Raw genomic sequence first — 18,891 nt, 5'->3', positions numbered from 1 at the left:
GTCGCCACAGCAGAAGGACGACGAGTGAGCCGGGTGGCGGTCTACGGCTGCTTGCTGTCGGCTGAAAACCTTCTTAGAAGTGTCCGGAAATTTGAGGTCAAGACGGGACCGAGGCTTATAACCCATCATGAGTTGAAATGGAGATTGACCAGTAGTTGATTGTGGCGTAAGGCGATACTGAAACAGGAACCGATACAGACGGGATTCCAAATCAGAATCACCAACAGACTTCTTCAGCGCATTCTTGACAGTTTGTACGGCACGCTCAGCTAGACCGTTGCTGGCTGGGTGGTACGGAGATGACCGGGTATGCTTGATACCATTAGCAGAACAGAATCGTTGAAATTCGTCACTGGTGAATACTGAGCCATTGTCGGAAACAAGTTGAAGCGGCAGTCTGTGCGTTGCAAATGTCTGACGGAGCTTGGCAATAGTTGCCGAGGTTGCAGACGATACCGGGTGGACTTCAATAAACTTACTGAAACTGTCAACGATAACCAGGAGCATCTTGCCTTCAACTGGACCTGCGTAATCGACATGCAGACGCACCCATGGTTTACCTGGCCATTCCCAGGGATGTAGCGGCTGAAGGGCTGGTGACTTCTGAATGGCTTGGCACGGTTGGCAGCTCTTGATCTTGAGCTCTATCTCGTCGTCAATAGATGGCCACCAGATGTAGCTGCGGGCGAGGGCTTTCATCCGGGTTATGCCCGGGTGACCTTCATGTAATTCTTCCAGGAGCGTCTCACGGCCTCTTGGTGGAATAATAACACGTGAGCCCAGCAAAAGACAGCCACTTATTACTGAAAGCTCATTACGACGACGGGAATACGCTTGATAATCCACGGGGATGTTGTCTGGCGAACCTTCTTCGACGTACTTGAGGACAAGTGACAGCACCGGATCTTTGCTCGTCCATTGAGCAATGGTGGTGGATGTGACCGGAGTGTTCTCCAGGACAGACATCGACAGAACGACTTCGGCTGGTGTTGGGACTTCTGGTACCGATGAGGGTGATGGTAGCCGACTGAGTCCATCAGCATTACCATTGTTGCTGCCCGACTTGAACTGAAGCTGGTAGTCGTAGCTTGCTAGTAGTAGGGCCCAGCGTTGGATGCGACCACTGGCCATCGGCGGAATCGGACGATCTTCCTGAAATAGACCAAGTAGAGGCTTGTGGTCAGTCTGCAGCACAAACGAGCGGCCAAATAAATACTTATGAAAGCGCTTGATGGCGAACACCATAGCCAGGCCTTCTTTCTCGATCTGTGCATATTTCTGTTCCGCTGAGGACAATGTTCTCGATGCAAACACGACTGGATGCTTGTCTCCGTCCGCAGTGATGTGTGAGAGAACGGCACCAATACCATACGGTGATGCATCACAACTGACGACAATTGGCATCTTCGGGTCGTAATGTACACGGCATGGTGCTTCTAGTAGCATGGCTTTGCTTTTCTCAAAAGCAGACTGTTCACAGTCAGACCATCGCCACTGCTTCTTAGAGAGCAATTCGTACAGGGGTTTCAACACAGTACTTAAGTTCCGTACAAACTTGTGATAATAGTTAATCAATCCCAAGTAGCTTCTGAGCTGCGATACGTTAGTCGGTGCCTTGGCGTCCAGCACATCTTGCACTTTCTCAGCTGTCGGCGTTATTCCGGTTGAATCAATGATGTGGCCGAGGAAAGTGACAGATGAATGGCCAAACACACATTTGTCCCGGTTCAAGCGCAGACCAGCCGATTCAAGACGCTCCAAGACCATTTTGACATGGAGGTCGTGTTCCTCTCGTGTTGTGCCAGATATGAGGATGTCGTCCAGGTACACTACGACCATTGGAATGTCAGCCAACAGCTGCTCCATGGTGCGCTGAAAGATACCAGGTGCAGCGGACACTCCAAAAGGCAAGCGATTATACACAAATAGGCCTTTGCTTGTGTTGATAGCCGTGAGAAGCTGAGACTGTTCGTCTAACGGTAGCTGCTGATAGGCCTGGCTGAGATCTAACTTCGTGAAGCAGCATCCTTTATTCAGTTTCACATATAAGTCTTCTATGTTGGGTAACGGATACTTGTCTGTCTTGGATGATTGATTAATGGTACACTTGTAGTCGCCACAGATACGTATCTGGCCATTGTTCTTTAGCACTGGCACAATCGGTGCAGCCCAATCGGTACTCTGCACGGGGTGGATAATGTTCTCTTTCACCAGCCGGTCCAGCTCCTTCTCCTCTGCCGACTTGAGTGAATAGGAAACCTCACGTTACGGTCCACTGCCAGCTTGACACTGCCATGTCGCCAAGTGCCCAGGCCAGACTTGAATAGTTCCGGATGCTTGTCCAGGATATTCTTCGGCATGTCAGCAGTGACGTTGAAAACTTGGTTCCAGTTGAGCCTCAGTTTCTCCAATGCGACCTAGCAGATTGGGTCCAGTGCCTTTGATCACATAATAGACCAGCTCAGCCTTGCGTCCTCCGTTGCTGGTTTCGCTTCTCACGCGGCCTACCGTTGGGATGATCTTGCTGGCATACGTACGTAGACTGGGTAAGTCGTCAGTTTCCAGCATCAACTGTTCCTTGGAAGCCAAATCATGGTAATGCCGTTCATTAATCACAGTAACTGCAGCCCCGGTGTCGATCTCGAATGCCATTGGGGTGCGGCCAATGCGAACAGTGCAGACATACGGGTCGACAGTACTGCTTACATGGCTGTTCCGGACAATACTCCTCACTGTTTATTGCCGAGTCTGATTCCCCCGCGTCCGGCGCTGGATTGTGCACAAAGTGTACCTTGTCCTTGGCTCTGCACACAGATGCGAAATGGCCCTGCTTGTGGCAGAAATTACACGGCTTTCCCCAGGCAGGGCAGCTCTCTCGTCTCTCGTGCCATTGTCCGCCGCAGCCAGTGCACTTGCGGCCAGCTTTGGGAGGCCTGTCGTTGTACGAACGCGACTTCAGCGATGATGGCGCGGACCGAAGACTGTGGACGTCTGTAGTCCTTGAGGCCGATGTCAGCTCTGCAGTCCGCGCATCAGCGAGTTCCTCCGAAGTTGCCGTGGCTAAGAAATCAGCAAATTTCTTGTCGTTCGCCATAGTCAGCAGTTTCTTCGTGATGGATTGGCCTCGTAGCCCTTGCACAAACTGGTCCTTCAGTGCGCGATCCAAGTGGGAGTCGAATTCGCAAGTGGACGCCAGTCTCTTCAGGCGATTTGCAAAATCCGTGACAGATTCCGTTCCTTGCCGGCACTGATGGAAACGATAGCTTTCCGCCACTAAACTCAGCTTCGGTTGGAAGTGTTTCTTGAGGAGATCGGCTATCGCATCGAACGTTTTAGACGTTGGCTTGCCAGGAAAGCACAAGTCTTTCAGCGTCGAGTAGGTAGCTTTACCCATCAGCGCAATCAGGGCAGCCGTTTTGACCTTTCCTGCAGCAGTGACGTCGTCTGCATCGGTGGTAGCTGCCACTCCGATTCTACTTGCGGCAAAATAACACTCGAGACGATCCAAATAATCGGAGAAGTTCTGGCCGTCAAATGGCTCCATCTGGCAGAAACTGGAGGCCATGGCCATCGTCTAATACTTTTATCTTCGTCGCCAATTATTACAACCCAGACTGAGACAAGGATGTTACCGGTATGTATAATTCTAATCACAAAAGCCAACAACGAGGAAGTCACTTCAAGGACTCGGAAGACAGAACAACAAGGAAAAGGCAAGGAAACACAGGTTGGCCTGCGTGCATGCAGAGTCCTAGTGACGTCTTAGTGACGTCAACACAAGACATGTACATGGATATCACACTCCCTCTCTCTGTCTCTGTCTCTGTCTCTGTCTCTGTCACTGTCTCTGTCTCTGTCTCTGTCTCTGTCTCTGTCTCTCTCTCTCTCTGTCTCTCTCTCTCTCTCTCTCTCTCTCTCTCTCTCTCTCTCTCCCCCCTCTCTCTCCCCCCCTCTCTCTCTTTTTCTCTCCCCGTTTGTTCTCTTTCTCCAAAAGCACTATTTGTGTTCAGAGATTGAACTGTGGACACACACACATATAGTGAACACGTATAGTTAGTTTTTCGACCCTGGTAGGACCCTGGTAGGACCCTGGTAGGACCCTGGTAGGACCCTGGTAGGACCCTGGTAGGACCCTGGTAGGACCCTGGTAGGTCATTAGTGGAGCAGAATGACTGGCTGCACTGGTCACAATGAATTCTAGGGGGTGATACGCCACGCAAAGTGGTTATGGGCAGCCCCAGCCATGTATTGTTTGGAGGAAAAAAATACAGGCGCATAGCTCCTGACTGTCTAGTCAGTCACGTTGTGCTAATCATTGCACATTCTGACTAACCAGTATCATGATTAAATTTGTTAAAATGTTGGACACAAAACAGGTAAACCTGTAAACCTTGTTTGGTCATCTCAGATTCTCTTTCTATATCTACCGAAAGAAGTAGTTTCTTTACTGGGCCTGTGCCTTTGCACCGTGGGTGTTCACAGCATTAGAGAGGTTAAGTTTCACGTAAAAGTCTTACGTCCGGGAACTTTTACGTCAAAAAGTGAAAAAACTCACGTAAAATTTGACGTGTTTTACGTGAGTTGACTGTCCCGCACGTAAGTTCATGACGTGAGTTTTTAGAAGTTTCGCTTGGTTATCCCGACCGAATTTGTGTGAGTTTCCGGAATTTTATCGAGTTTTATCGAGTTTGTGGGAAGATTTGATATTTGTGCTAACTAAACCCGAATCCTGCCAGGCAAAATTTCACGTCACGTCGCACGTGTAACTTAACCTCTAAAAATTACACGTAACGTGAGATTTGCACCGCGTTTTGAAAAAGGGCAAAAAACGTGTAACTTAACCTCTCTAATGTGTACTAGAAAACTGAACAAGAGTGGTGACACGCAGCACCCAGTGTGCGCAATTGTAATTATGTGTGTGCTCATACGGGCTGCTATGACATTTGCACATGGGATGGCCTGATCACCCAAACACACCCTAACCCCTGCATGCTAGGGACTTCGACAGCATTGAATGGTCCAGTAACCCCTTCTTCAAAAGAGATTTTAGATTCCCTTAATCTGGTCGTCTGTTCTTATCATTATAGTAGCTGCCAGTCTGTCACATGACCGTTAGCTACCGACGTGTCATGTGACAATCAGATACAAATGTGTCACGTGACTATAAGTTACCAGTCTGTCACATGACTATTAGCTACCATTCTGTCACATGACCATTGGTTACCAGCTTGTCACGTGACTATCCAGGGACTAATTTAACCGGTATCGCATCGCAATTTGCGACGCAAAACACAGTGTCTGCGATTCGAAGTTCGTAGTGAGTCGCGGTAAACTGCGACACAACATACAGCTAAGTATGGTCCCTGGACATAGACTTGTAGTGCACGCGTAGCGCATGCACATGTGTAGCTTTACAGTGTGTGTGGCTGGTTTGGCGCCACGAGATGGCGCGCCATGCACTGTGACTAGATTAGACTGTGTGTGTGTGGTTGTCCAGCCTGCACTGCAGGTAGATTTTACACCATACGCACGCGCGGGCCGCGAGACCATGGCCATATGTCACACTATCTCCGCAAGCGCACCGCAGCACGTGCACTTGGAAACTAACTAACTAATATTTACTTGAAGTGCAGCCCAGGAAGCACGAGGCGAGTGTCGACAAGTACTTCACCTGCTTTTGAGATTTAGACCGCGTTGCTTCACTAGCAGTAGGCGTCTCGACCGTTCAGGACTTATCTTTGTAAAATTCTGCTAGCCTTATTGATGAAGCCTCTTCACTGCCGGCATGTCTGTGAAGCAAGGTACTGTGGACAAGTGGATTGCTGAATTTGATCCCAAAAAAGAATGGATTCGCGCAGAGTCGAGTGGTGGAGCTGTGACCAAGATATTTTGCAAGATGTGCAGGGAGAAGGCGTCCTCGCTTCGTGGTTTGAGGCAGCATGGCGTTTGTTGACGGTATAAGTGGAAGTGCACTGAAGACTGCATTGTCGACGGAAAAAAACTGCTATGCAAAATTGTTGCGTTGCTATGCAAACATCGAGGTGTGTAGCAATTATTGCTATGCAATTTTTTTGAAGTAAATTAGTCCCTGCTATCAGATACCAATGTGTGCTCAGACACAGGCCGCGCACGCTCCTCCAGACACGTATGCCGAGCCATGTCTCCTTTCCGTGCAAAATCCCCTCCGCATACCGTACATACCACTCGGGGCGGAGGCTCAGGCGCATTGTCAGGCTCTTGGTAGGTGCGCGAGACTCACATGCAACATCATACCATGATGCTTCCTACGGTGCACTGCTTTTACTATTGTTTTGTCCTATCTCAATCTCAAATTCTCCCCATTATCGTTTGCAAAGCCGGTGCTTCCCTCTTGGATGCACATGTTTCTTTTCTCCTATGTATCGGCGCACAGGAGTAACGATGATTCCGAGACCTTTGGTCGGAGGAGTTACTTTTGCCCCGTCCCCACTTCCATCCAATATGCCACCGCCCCCGCTGTGCAGCATCTGATGGTACTGTGGTATTCAGTAAAAAAAAAATGCCTCCACACCACGGGCACGTAGATCCCGGACAGCACAGTCCTTCCATCTGCAGCATGGGCCATGTGCCGGGCGACGCTGCAAGAAGGAGCCAAACAGCACCTGTTTCGGGATGCGGTTGTCCGGCATCCACACATGCATACACACATACACACACACACACACACACACACATGTATCTGCATGTATCTGCAAGTATTACTCATGTCAATGTTGGTGCAGCAAGATACACAAGCAAGGAACTATGGCCTGTTGGCAGAAATGGAAACATGAAAAGCCAAGTTCGCTCACAGACACTACGACAAATCAGTGGATAACTACACAACTCACAACCCTGAAAGTTGGTATTCGAGTTCATTGCATGTGTTCTGGTCTAGTTTGAAAACTTACCATCGCAAGCCCTTCGCTTGAGACATGAGAACGCACCATCTCTCATGCTCGCCGCCTTGCTCCTCATATCTGCATCCTGCTGCTGCTTTTTTTTCAGGTCGTCGGCGGCACAGGCTTTTTGAGCAGCAGCAACTTCATAAAGCTCTACTACGCTGACCAGGGCTTGTTCTTTGGGCCCGAAGTCCTCCACTATACCAGAAGCACTGGCGTCTTTGTTCTGTTTGGCCTGGGCATCGCGGACGAGCTTCTCAGCGCAGTCATGGGCACCACGAGGTGTCAGGCCACCCATCTTCTCCGGAAACAAGGTAGCCAAGCTGTCTGCGATCCTGCTCCACACACTGGAGGATGCAGATTGAACAAACGGATTCTCTCCGGCCAACAACTCCTTCACGAGGGCTTCATCGTGGTTGGCAGCAAACTTCCTCATGGTACGCTTGGATGGGTCAGCCATTGCAGCACTGCAGTCTGAGTCAGATATCTAGAAACACACAAACAGAAACAAAATAAGCAGGATGAAGGACAACTTACTTGAAAATCGAGGTCGAACTGATCATCTCAAATAAACCAAAAACAAAGCACACAGAGCTTTTGAGCTGAAGCGCTTTCGAATGTCCCGCGGAAAACACTTACCTGGCAAAAATGCAACCTGACGGATTCGGAGCGATCCACGGATGAAGAGGCTTCCATTCGTGAAAACGAGTCCTCATATGGGGATCTGACGAATCCTCGAACCCAGGCGACGAATCAGCATTCGTTTCGTATTTGTACGCGTTGTGCGAAAGGTCCCTATTATAGTAGCTGCCGGTCTGTTACATGACCATTAGCTACCAACGTGCCATGTGACTATCAGATACCAATGTGTCACATGACTATCAGATACCAATGCGTCACGTGACTATCAGATACTAGTCTGTCACATGACCATTAGCTGTCAGTCTGTCACATGACCATTGGTTACCAGCTTGTCACGTGACTATCTGATACCAATGTGTTACGTGACTATCAGATACCAGCACGGTGAAATAACCATCAGATAATTACCAGCATGTCACATGACCATAAGCTACCAGCATGTCACGCGACTGTCAGGTAACAGTAGAGTATTTTCGAGCTCATGTTTTTGCCGATGTATTTGCGTTTCCTGGTGCTAGGTGCGACATGTCAGCTCACACGGCTGCAGGATAACAACACGGTCACGGTCTCTTACACTCAGCGGGTCAACTATATTCCAACTCGGCTTGGCGTGAATTACACCGAGGCTCGTGATGGCTGTCATGCCCTCAGCATGACCCTGCCAACGACCCATGAGAAGGAGTGCGTGAACTACTACCTGACGAAGAATTTGGGAACTGGCGGGTCTGGCTGGATTACGCCAAAGGATGTGCCTGTGAACTCCGTACCCAAGTATGGCTTAGCAAGCCGCCCTTTACCGGATGGCACAGATCTATTCATCCCCAGCAATAGGAAGTTCATGATTCACATTTGCCTCGGCCCAAGAGTAAGTGGTACATTTCAGACAAGCAAGGGAAGCAGTCACACTATTGGTCTGTACTGTAAGACAAGTAATGTTAACGAACATTTAAGGGGGTTCGGGACAGTTAGCCCTAAAAATTTAATTTCAACATCAGCCCAATCTGACATCAGGTTTGAATAGGTACAGCCTTATATTTTCGCTTAGTAACATCAGTTTTTCAATTGCCCGAATAGGTCTTGCCAAAAACACAATTTTCCTTGATGACACAAAATAACACAAAATCCCAAAATTGATGAGAAATCGTCCATAACATCAGTTAGGACAGAAAATATGACATAAAATTTTACAGACTGTTCGAGGTATTGACTAAGATGATATCAACACCGAAAAATGTACACTTTGGTTGACGATGGGATCCAGGTCATCATTTCCTGGAGAAGAACAAAAAGACGCAAAAAATGAAACTTTGAATATTTTTTGCAGCTTATTTTTGAGTTTGCCCCATATGTGGATACTTCAAACACGTTCTATAAGTGGGTTGGAACAGGTTTACCGCGGCGAAAATAGGGGTCACCGTGCATATTCTGGAGAAAAATCCAAAAAACTGTCAAAATTTGCCTAAAATTGGTAAATTCACGTATCTATATTGCTTGTACTTCTCTGCTGCTGCTTTGGTCATAACTTATTGGATTTTTGGCTGTTAGGTGTTGCATAAACTCACTAGAGCCCTCGGCGTTCAGAACAATACAAGGATGGAATAGCTGAACTGGGCCACAACCAGCTAAAACATGTCTTAGGGTGAAAATTTTCAAATTTTGTTTTCCTCCAGAAAACAGTTCTTGGGACCTTACTTGACCTCTTGAAGGTGATACAGGGCAGAAAAGTAGTCTACAAGTGCCCCAAACACCGCTTTCAAAATATGTACTTTGAAATAGAAAATGACAGTTTTCGCACAGTCTGACACAAAGAGACAAACTATTACTTAGTGGCTTTTGTGGCGGAGCACAATACAACGGAACTTAAGATGTTGACACCGACTTGAGCATGTCAACGACATCAGTTCAAAGGCATGGCCCAAGTTCTTCCTGGAAAGCAACACGATGCGCTGGGCGGCGTTGCACTTGCATACTCTTTCGATTCTGGCAGTGACACTTTCGATCATCGCCTGCGTTTCCGAGACTGCGTCAGACGCCTCATGAGAGCTGAACGCAAGTAACATCGTAAGGCAGCCGGTTCGCCGCCTAAATGATTATGTACTAGCCCACAACTTGTGCCTCTTCGCTACTGGAGACGACGGGGACGATTCAGCTTCGCTGTCGACATCAACATCAATGAGATCCCAACAAATAATATTGTCAGCGTCGCTCTGCAGACCTGCCGCCACGGACTTGCAGACACCTGAACAAACCTGGGCTGTGCACAGCGATCGTCTGGCCCTGTGAGCTGCTCTAGTATCACTAGATGCGGACATTAGAGAGGTTCCGGGGTACGATTTTCCGTGCCAAAATCCGTATGGGCGCTACGGATTTTTTCCAGGCGTGCTCCATACGATTTTTCGGCACGAGAATCCGTGTGGACTGGCTTTCATACGAACCATGCTTCGTATGGAGATTTTGCGTCATCGGGTGCAGAAAGATTTTTCGCGTACAAATTTGGTACGAGAAACATCGATTTTTCGCGGGAAGTTTTGATTTCGGTACAATTTTCAAAATAAAAAGGCATAGCGCGGGAATGTGACGTGTTTGCGATCGTTACCTAGGCAATGACGGCAAACACATAAGTTCCGTACCCCGGAACTTTTCACTGCTCGAAAACGACGTATAAAAAATCCGTAGAGCCTCCACGGATTTTGGCACGAAAAATCGTACTCCGGAACCTCCCTATTGTCAGTCTTCGCTCGCCAGCTACTTGAAGTAGAACGCCAAACAAGTGTTTGAACAAAATTTGAGAAGATGATCGCCACATCATGAATCATTTGAACGAAGTGCAGAGTGAACGTGCTCCAAAAAAACATTTTTTTCATTTCGTCATTTCCCAACTTTTTTTACGAAACCCCAAAGACATGTTTTAGCTGATCGCGGCCCAACTAGTAAATTTGCCGGAAAACCCTGGGTGCACGCATTAGTGATAGGTACTTTTCTCCATGATTACTCTCCTGTTGGCACTTGGTTGTGATACATGTACATGTAGCTATGATAGCGCTTAGCACTGCCCCATATCAAACTACAATGAAAGCTGACATGTTGGAATGAATCAGACAACATTGAGTCCTCTTGTTCTTCAACTATGCGAGCTAGAATGTGATCCCACACTGGCAAAAATGATGGTATTTTACGGTGCGCACAAACAAGTGAAGCACTGTGCCACAGGGCGTTCCTTACAGTTGGGTTGCTGCTGGTTCTTCGCTAGGTGTTCAGCCACCACTAATATAATCTTCCTTGAGACTGTCACCCGCTTCTTACCTCCGACTTGCTCCTTCATCAGTCTGGAAATGGCTGGCTCACCACTTCGTTTGTAGGACAAGACAAAGTGCTTCATCACCAACCCACTGGCAGCTGCCCGCACTGCAACTGATTTAGAGAAGCACGTTGCTTGGACCAACGGTTGAAGGGTGGCCAGCCGCTTTTGCTCATGTTCTGCAAACTCCATCGCCGAACATGCTGATGCAAAAGTGACAGAGTGCTACAGGATACTGGCATCAGGGCGAGCTTCGACAATTTCAGCTAGGGCCGCAACATCCGCAACAGCATCATGAGCAGCGAACTCATTCCCAACGATGAACTATAAATCAATCTGAGGCTGTAGCTTGGGAGCTCCGGTATCGCGGTTTAGGGATCAGAGTGTTCACCAATCACAAAAATGCACACCATCGACACACACATCCGTGCACACATACACACACACACACACACACACACACACACACACACACACACACACGCACACACACATGCATGCTCTCACACGCAATAGAACACACGCGCGCGTACACACACACATACATTCACGCACGTGTGCGTACCCACCCATATGCATGTGCACACTCATGTGCATGAGTGGAGATGCCCGCATACACATGTAACACCAACATGCCCTGGGAGCGGTCATGCACGTGTGTATAGTATGTGTGCGAGGGCACGTCCACATGAGCGCATATGCATGTGCATGTTCATACATGCGTATGGTGCACACATGCACAAACATGCAGGTCTATGCAAACACACGGACGCTCGCGGCCGCCGCGCATACAGTGTGCTCATACATTTCCATAGCCATAGGGTGGCAATGACTCCCAAATATCATGAGTAAATCTTATGAGATTGAAAAACGCACTTACCCAAAGCAGCTTTGGTGTTGCTTGTGGAAGCACGGGGGCCAGGGTGTTGAGCAGTTACAGGGCTATCTGTATCTATAAATTCTCCATCCCACACTGCTGACACAGAATGACAAGTACGCTGCCCAGGTCGTACCTCTTCTCTTCAACGCAATCAATGAGCGCCAGAGGTTTGCCACATCCAGGATTCTGGCACGCAGACAATCCCACAGCCAGATACCTGAGATGAACGATTCGTCGACCGTGAAGAGGGGCACTGAACGACCTCTTCGCGGGAGTCGAATCCAGTGGCGTTAGTGATGGAGATCGCCCTTTCCGTTTTTCAGGAACTCGATCGATCGTTCGAGTTTGCGAAGCTTCTTGCATCGTCCAGTACGCAGAATGAGAGGCCGCGTCGTGGGTGACGGATTACTCTCCCGCGTCTTCATCTCCACGACACGTCGGCAGGAGAACCGAGCTATCCAAAAACCGCCAATGTCAAAACAAATCCGCAAGTCCACTAGTGGCTGAGCTTCTTCCTCAAATCTTGTCTCGACTCGAGCACCTCGAAGTCATGGTCAAACTATTTTCTGTGCATGATCGCGTCCCATTTTTCCACTCCGAAAGGCATTATTTTTCAGAAAAAAATTCGGAAATCCAACATGGCGCTAACCGTCGCGAACCTCCTTAACTCTTAACTCTTGACTAGTTTGAGGGAAAGACACAAACATTTAATTCTAAAGATTTAACAAATTTTTAAAATTCGTTAACATTTGAAGTCGTTATGTAGAAAATGATACGTACCGTGTAGTGTTGAAACAATCTCACCGGGTACTCGTTAGCTCGCTCGCCAGAAACTCGGCTCGTTTGTGCGGCCAGCTTGTTTGCACTAACGAACACTGTACACCGTACTCCGAAACATGTGGCAGTACATGTCGACCGGGGAGTCGTAGAATATTTTATGACTCCCTGGTCGATCGAGAGTCCAGTCCCACGCAAAGTGAAAATCACTCGCAGTTACAGTGACTGTATACCTGCACGACACTGAGTTGTTTCAGTTGTCGTTGCAGCTTTGGTGGACTCTACTGATGTCTTGTTCCGCATCTGCTGACCTGTCGCAGGATATGCTTCGGTCACCTCTCCATTCGAGTTAAAGTTACGCTGAGTTGTTTGGAAGTTTTCTCCCGCGATGCAGCGAAGAACAGGGCTACTTGCAATCTTTGCAAAAGGGCCTATTCTTACAAAGGCTGCTCAACGACGGCGCTGAAGAGACGTCTCGACACCAAACAGCAGTTCGAAGTGAAGCAGCAGCAACCCCAGATGCCGGCGGTGATATTTGAACCAGCTGAAAAAATCGAACTTAGAAAAAAATTCAAAAAATCATATTTGCCACATCAATGAAACTCGTTAGCTTGCTCGATAGCTTGCTCGTTAGTGAGTCGCTCGTTTGTTATAGATACGCTCGTTTCAACACTAGTACGAGTGTACTGGTTTTTCAAATTTGGAGGTGGATGCACTTTTTGGAGCTCTGCTCCTTTTCCGTGTAGTCTTCTGGACGTGCTTCCGGTGTACTTTTGCTATCCCTAAATTGGACACCATGGCCACCACTCCGTCAGATGCGGTCATATCTGAGGACCTGGCACTCCTGGACAACAAGGAACTGCGAGAGCTCGCGAAAGCCCGCCATATCGCCAGTACAGGAACCCGGCCTCAACTCGTCCACCGGTTGCAGGGCCGAGGTATTGGCTATCCGTCCCCAGCAGGTCAGTCGGATGCCCACTTATTGTCGTTAAAAGGGATGCTGTGGATGGGTGTTCATGCTGCATGAAGGAACTTTCAGGCAGGGTCTCCCAAATAGCAGACTTGCAGTCTCAAGTTGCCACACTTCGCGATGAAATTGCCTTGTTCAAAAAAGGAATGCATACTCCAAGTCCAACCGCCGCCCTCCCTGCATCTGATCACAGTGCAGATCAAACACTGGCCCAGTCAACAGATACCCACTCCGTACCTCCCGTATGTCCACCTGCACCCACACAACCCGTACCCTCGGCCTCATACAGCTCCAAAGTGGTTCAAACCGGCACAACTCCCGTACGACCCACTACGATAACCGTTACCAGCTACTACCAACGCCCTCGACCCAAACCGATAATGGAACACTTGGTGGCCAGCTCCCGTACAAAATGTTGTGCCTTGTACGTGGGCAACATTGATAGTGGCTGCTCTTCAGAGTCCATCGCGAAATGGTGTGAAGGTCGCGACGTCCAAGTACTGAAGTGTTCTGTGTCGGAAAGGAAATATTTTGGAGTCGCCTTTGTCCATGTCGTCCTGCCTGCAGATTGCCGAGGTGCCGCACTAAGTTCCGACTTCTGGCCACCAACTGTCAGAGTCCGAGAATGGCGCTTCCAGGCTGACCGCATCACTTCCAAGTAGATGGTGCCATTCAAAAGTAATTGAAATCCACAGGCTGGCCCCTTTTCCCCTTCCAACCAGTCCCACCCAGTACCCGTAAATGTTATTTTCTCCCCCATTTCCTACCCACAGGGACTCACAATTCCCATTGGACATATTAATAATTTTGGAGTTTGAGGCATAAAACACATATTGTTGAAGAGCTCATGCCGTCATGGAGCAGCATACACTAGACATCTTGGCAGTTACAGTAACGTGGCTCGACAATAGTATCTCCGACGCAGCGATATCAATACACTGCATGACATTGTTCCCAAGAGATAGAGCATGCCAACCAAACTGCTCCTGCCTAACCACCTGCAACCTGTGCAGAAAGGGTGGAGGTGTATGTGTCATCGAGGGCTTTATTCCCTCGCACGATAGCCCTTCCGATTACTCTCTTATTCATACACGTACGCCACACGCAGAGGACAGATTATCATTGTTGCTCCAAGGAGAGTCTCAGGAAGAAGGCACCCAAAACAACCAGGATGCGCACGATAAGCATGCACGCATGCGCAACCTGCGCAGTCCGCACGCACGTGCCAAAAGGGGCACATACCCTCCAAAAGGGCAGGGACAACATATTCATATACGTGAGGAACACAGTGAGTGCTTCTGTAGAAACGAACTGTACAAACCCCCTCCTGGAATTATCTTGGGTGAGGATCCAAATCGCCCGCCGTGATAATATCCTCGTTGGATGCCTTTACCGCCCCCCCCCCCCCCCCCCCATCTCAACCCGTAACCTATTGGGATCTGCTTGCCGAAACTATTGACCAAGATGATGCAGAACAAGACTGTAGGGGACTTGAACACCGACTTCTTGGATCAGACCAAACTTCAGTTCCACCATCTTCAACGCAAGATATTACTGCCCTTCAACTTCACAAATGTCGTTGGAGATGCAACACGAGTCACCGTCCGATCAAGTTCATCGATCGATTGCATGCTGACTAATATCACAGCTGTTGCGCCTGCTTCTACCCACGCATGCGAACACTCTGGCTGCTGCCTCATCACGACTTCCCTCCCCGTAGCCATCGACACCAACTCAGACCATGCAACAACTCGGAACAATGCTAGTAGCAACTTCAGAAATTTCGATGAAAATTTATTCTGTTCTGCCCCCCAATTCAATTCCATTAACACCTTAACTACCTATGATGTTGACGCGATGGTTGCTGAGTGGACGGGGAAGGTCAATGCGCCCTAGATACAGTAGCTCCAGTGGTAAATACGACTCGAAGAACGCCTAAGAGGAAGCCTACCTACCCATTTTTAACCCCCAAGTATCGGACAGCAGCTCGGGAACGCAAGGCAGTCTACAAACAGTGGAAGGCTGATGGTTTTTAGAATATTTCCCTTGGAACGAAATTAAAAAAACTACGCACGAAATGCGACAATCTATTTTGACGCCTTAAGAATGTATACTTCACGGCCAAATTCCACACGTATGAACGAGAACCGCGGAAGTTCTGGAAGTCTCTGAACATAATTACCAAGCATTCCGCTCCAGTCCAACATGTCAACCTTGATCCCGACGAACTCAATGCATATTTCCATAGTATCGTGACAGACCCTGATGTCTCCTATGACGTGCCACTTGGTCCACGGGCGAACAATGATATGATTGCTTACAAACCAACCATCGTAGAAGTCAAGGCCTTAATAGACAAACTCAACATCCACAAGTCCCCAGGTCCTGATTGTTGTGTATCGGTAGAAAGACTTTTCATGGCTCGTTTTTGTTGTGGTCCTTTCGTTTATTTTGGTTCGTTTTGCGTTCTGCTTTGACCCGTGTTGGACTGGTTTGGTTGCATGTATAGTTTGTACATGATCCAAGTAACGGTTACGTCATTGTCATGCGTTGTGTTTTCTTGCTCGCATGCTCATATGCTGCCATAAATGTCTTTTTGTTCAGTTATCAGTTTATCTCGTCGTGTCCGGTCTTCTTGTCTGTTCGTCTCCGTCTTGTCAAGAAATTATGTAGAACTCTTAGTAAAGTATCGAAAGAAGTCATCGCCCCCTCACTGACCGAAATATTTAATGCCTCCCTGTCATCCGGAATAGTTCCGAATCACTTCAAAACTGCAAATATAACCCCGATCCTGAAATCTACCTCTGCTCCCCAGGATAGCCCCGCCAACCATCAGCCCATATCGCTCGCTTCTATCCTAGTGTTAGGAACCTCCTCCCGTACAATCTTACCTACAACCTTTCATAAGCTGGCCGGCCTGCATGCACCTGTACTACGTCATACTCACCTTTCGTTCCGTTGGCCTGGGTAGCTACTTGCGCGCCCATGTTTGACATGGCTACCAGGCCCTTTATATTGCGTTGTTTCTCAGTCGAGCTCTCTCTCTTCAAATAATCTCTTTCTCACTCTTCAATGTAGTCGTTTCGTTCGCCTTGGTCTCTTGTCTCATCGTCTATAATAGATGTCGCTCCCAATAACTTGTTCCCGTTGTCCATTGTAATGTCTGGAGAAGATGTCGTCAGTTGTTCTAATTCATACTCAACATTGGCGCACGACCATTGCTCGGAACCCACGACCCTTGTTCTCTACTGCCCGGCATTCGTCTCGTCGTCAGTCTCGTCTCGTCTTCAACCTCGTCTCATCTCGGTCAACCTCGTGAGGCTCGTCTATGTCTACCTCGTCTCTTCCTAGGCATAAACAGATAGCCCTAAAACCCTGTTCTGAGGTCTAAGTCCTCATTTTTCAGAACTACCTGTCTTCATACGAATGTGCGTACAGTCAACTTCGCTTATAACGACTGCAGGTATAACAACAATTCGCGAATAACGACAGCATTTCCATGCCCAGAGCAAAGTCCCTTCCAACTGTAATAAATAATGAGACTTCGGGTATAACGACACTTCGCGAATAACGACACTTTTTTGATGCCCCGCCGAGTGTCGTTATAGGCGAAGTTGACTGTACTTATTGGTGTGTGTGTGTGTGTGTGTGTGTGTGTGTTGTGTGTGTGTGTGTGTGTGTGTGTGTGTGTGTGTGTGTGTGTGTGTGTGTGTGTGTGTGTGTGTGTGTGTGTGTGTGTGTGTGTGTGTGTGTGTGTGTGTGTGTGTGTGTGTGTGTGTGTGTGTGTGTGGCATACGTGGGTTTCTGTGTCTGCTTGCATGTGGATCTGTTCTGCTCAATGCCAATGGATTCTCTGCAGCTTGTTTTGAGGAGAGCATCCACGGCTTGAGGACCATTTACTGCTAGTTCAGCAAGTGAGGAGTTTGCAAGAGGAGGACAGCCGTGTGCCGTTGGGTGTGTCATTGAGTTTGTTTGTTCAATGTGTTGATAGTAACCTGAATTGACTAACTGATTAAATGTATCACCCAGCCATGCTCTCGTAAAATCATTTGCTGTGATTTGTTCTACTTCTAATAGTACATCCCTTTCTCATCGTCTATTTTTGTTTGACCTTTGTATCTTTCCTTTACCATTATTAACCTACATGTGCTTATTAATACTCTATTGGTTTAGTCGGATCTGCAGGAGTATGACACCCTCAGTGTTTACAATACCAAGAGCATAGGCTATTTGTCACCCCAAACACAATGCAACAAATACCTGATCGTCTGTTGGGGGAGGCAGGACCCCGGATGGAGGCTTCGTTGATCTGTCTCGGCGGCTGGATCACAGCATCCGGGCCGACTCGGACATTAAAATATTGGGGGACGTGTCGCTTGAGGCCGGTGTGCGCTCAGATGCTGAACCGTAGCCCTCCGTTGGCAGGTTCTGCCCGAAAACAGTGAAAGTGGCAGAACCATACACACGTCTTATTGCAGGCACCTGTTTGAATTCTGCTCCACTTCTTTGTCCACATACCAAACAATCATGAAACCAGAGAGCCGTCAAAAACCTTTTGTATTTGACGACTCCCTGCATGCTACATGCCAGAACAGTACCAAATTCTACCAATTATTGTTCTGCCGGCATATTCCGCCGAGAGCCACAGGCTGAATAGTACATCTTAGTTGAAACATTCAGGCTGAATAGTACATCTTAGTTGAAACATTCAGGCTGAATAGTACATCTTAGTTGAAACATTCAGGCTGAATAGTACATCTTAGTTGAAACATTCAGGCTGAATAGTACATCTTAGTTGAAACATTCAGGCTGAATAGTACATCTTAGTTGAAACGTTCAGGCTGAATAGTACATCTTAGTTGAAACATTCAGGCTGAATAGTACATCTTAGTTGAAACATTCAGGCTGAATAGTACATCTTAGTTGAAACGTTCAGGCTGAATAATACATCTTAGTTGAAACATTCAGGCTGAATAGTACATCTTAGTTGAAACATTCAGGCTGAATAGTACATCTTAGTTGAAACATTCAGGCTGAATAGTACATCTTAGTTGAAACATTCAGGCTGAATAGTACATCTTAGTTGAAACGTTCAGGCTGAATAGTACATCTTAGTTGAAACATTCAGGCTGAATAGTACATCTTAGTTGAAACGTTCAGGCTGAATAGTACATCTTAGTTGAAACGTTCAGGCTGAATAGTACATCTTAGTTGAAACATTCAGGCTGAATAGTACATCTTAGTTGAAACGTTCAGGCTGAATAGTACATCTTAGTTGAAACGTTCAGGCTGAATAGTACATCTTAGTTGAAACATTCAGGCTGAATAGTACATCTTAGTTGAAACATTCAGGCTGAATAGTACATCTTAGTTGAAACATTCAGGCTGAATAGTACATCTTAGT

General features: G+C 47.7%; 3 protein-coding genes across 3 annotated transcripts in view; 2 read left to right on the top strand and 1 right to left on the bottom strand.

Annotated features, from left to right (window-relative positions):
- LOC135826210 (uncharacterized protein K02A2.6-like) overlaps positions 1 to 3,571 on the bottom strand; it is a 4,012-nt gene extending 441 nt beyond the window's left edge. The window contains exons 1-2 of the mRNA XM_065338841.1: positions 2,687 to 3,571; positions 1 to 2,241 (exon numbers count right to left, since the gene is read on the bottom strand). The exon at positions 1 to 2,241 is cut by the window's left edge and continues 441 nt beyond it. Of these exons, the coding sequence (XP_065194913.1) occupies positions 1 to 2,241; positions 2,687 to 3,571 (3,126 nt within the window). The remainder of the gene's footprint in view (positions 2,242 to 2,686) is intronic.
- The window catches only part of LOC135825909 (uncharacterized), a 60,905-nt gene extending 43,208 nt beyond the window's left edge, over positions 1 to 17,697 (top strand). The window contains exons 15-16 of the mRNA XM_065338545.1: positions 8,081 to 8,427; positions 17,347 to 17,697. Coding sequence (XP_065194617.1) covers positions 8,081 to 8,427; positions 17,347 to 17,376 — 377 coding nt within the window. The 3' untranslated portion in view covers positions 17,377 to 17,697. The remainder of the gene's footprint in view (positions 1 to 8,080; positions 8,428 to 17,346) is intronic.
- The window catches only part of LOC135825908 (fibrillin-1-like), a 289,285-nt gene that overhangs the window by 85,878 nt on the left and 184,516 nt on the right, over positions 1 to 18,891 (top strand). The window lies entirely within an intron of this gene.

The sequence above is a fragment of the Sycon ciliatum genome, chromosome 10 (genome assembly GCF_964019385.1).
Source record: "Sycon ciliatum chromosome 10, ocSycCili1.1, whole genome shotgun sequence".
Lineage (NCBI taxonomy): Eukaryota > Metazoa > Porifera > Calcarea > Leucosolenida > Sycettidae > Sycon > Sycon ciliatum.
The sequence above is the reverse complement of the archived record's forward strand: the minus strand, read 5'-3'. Positions and strand labels throughout refer to the sequence as shown.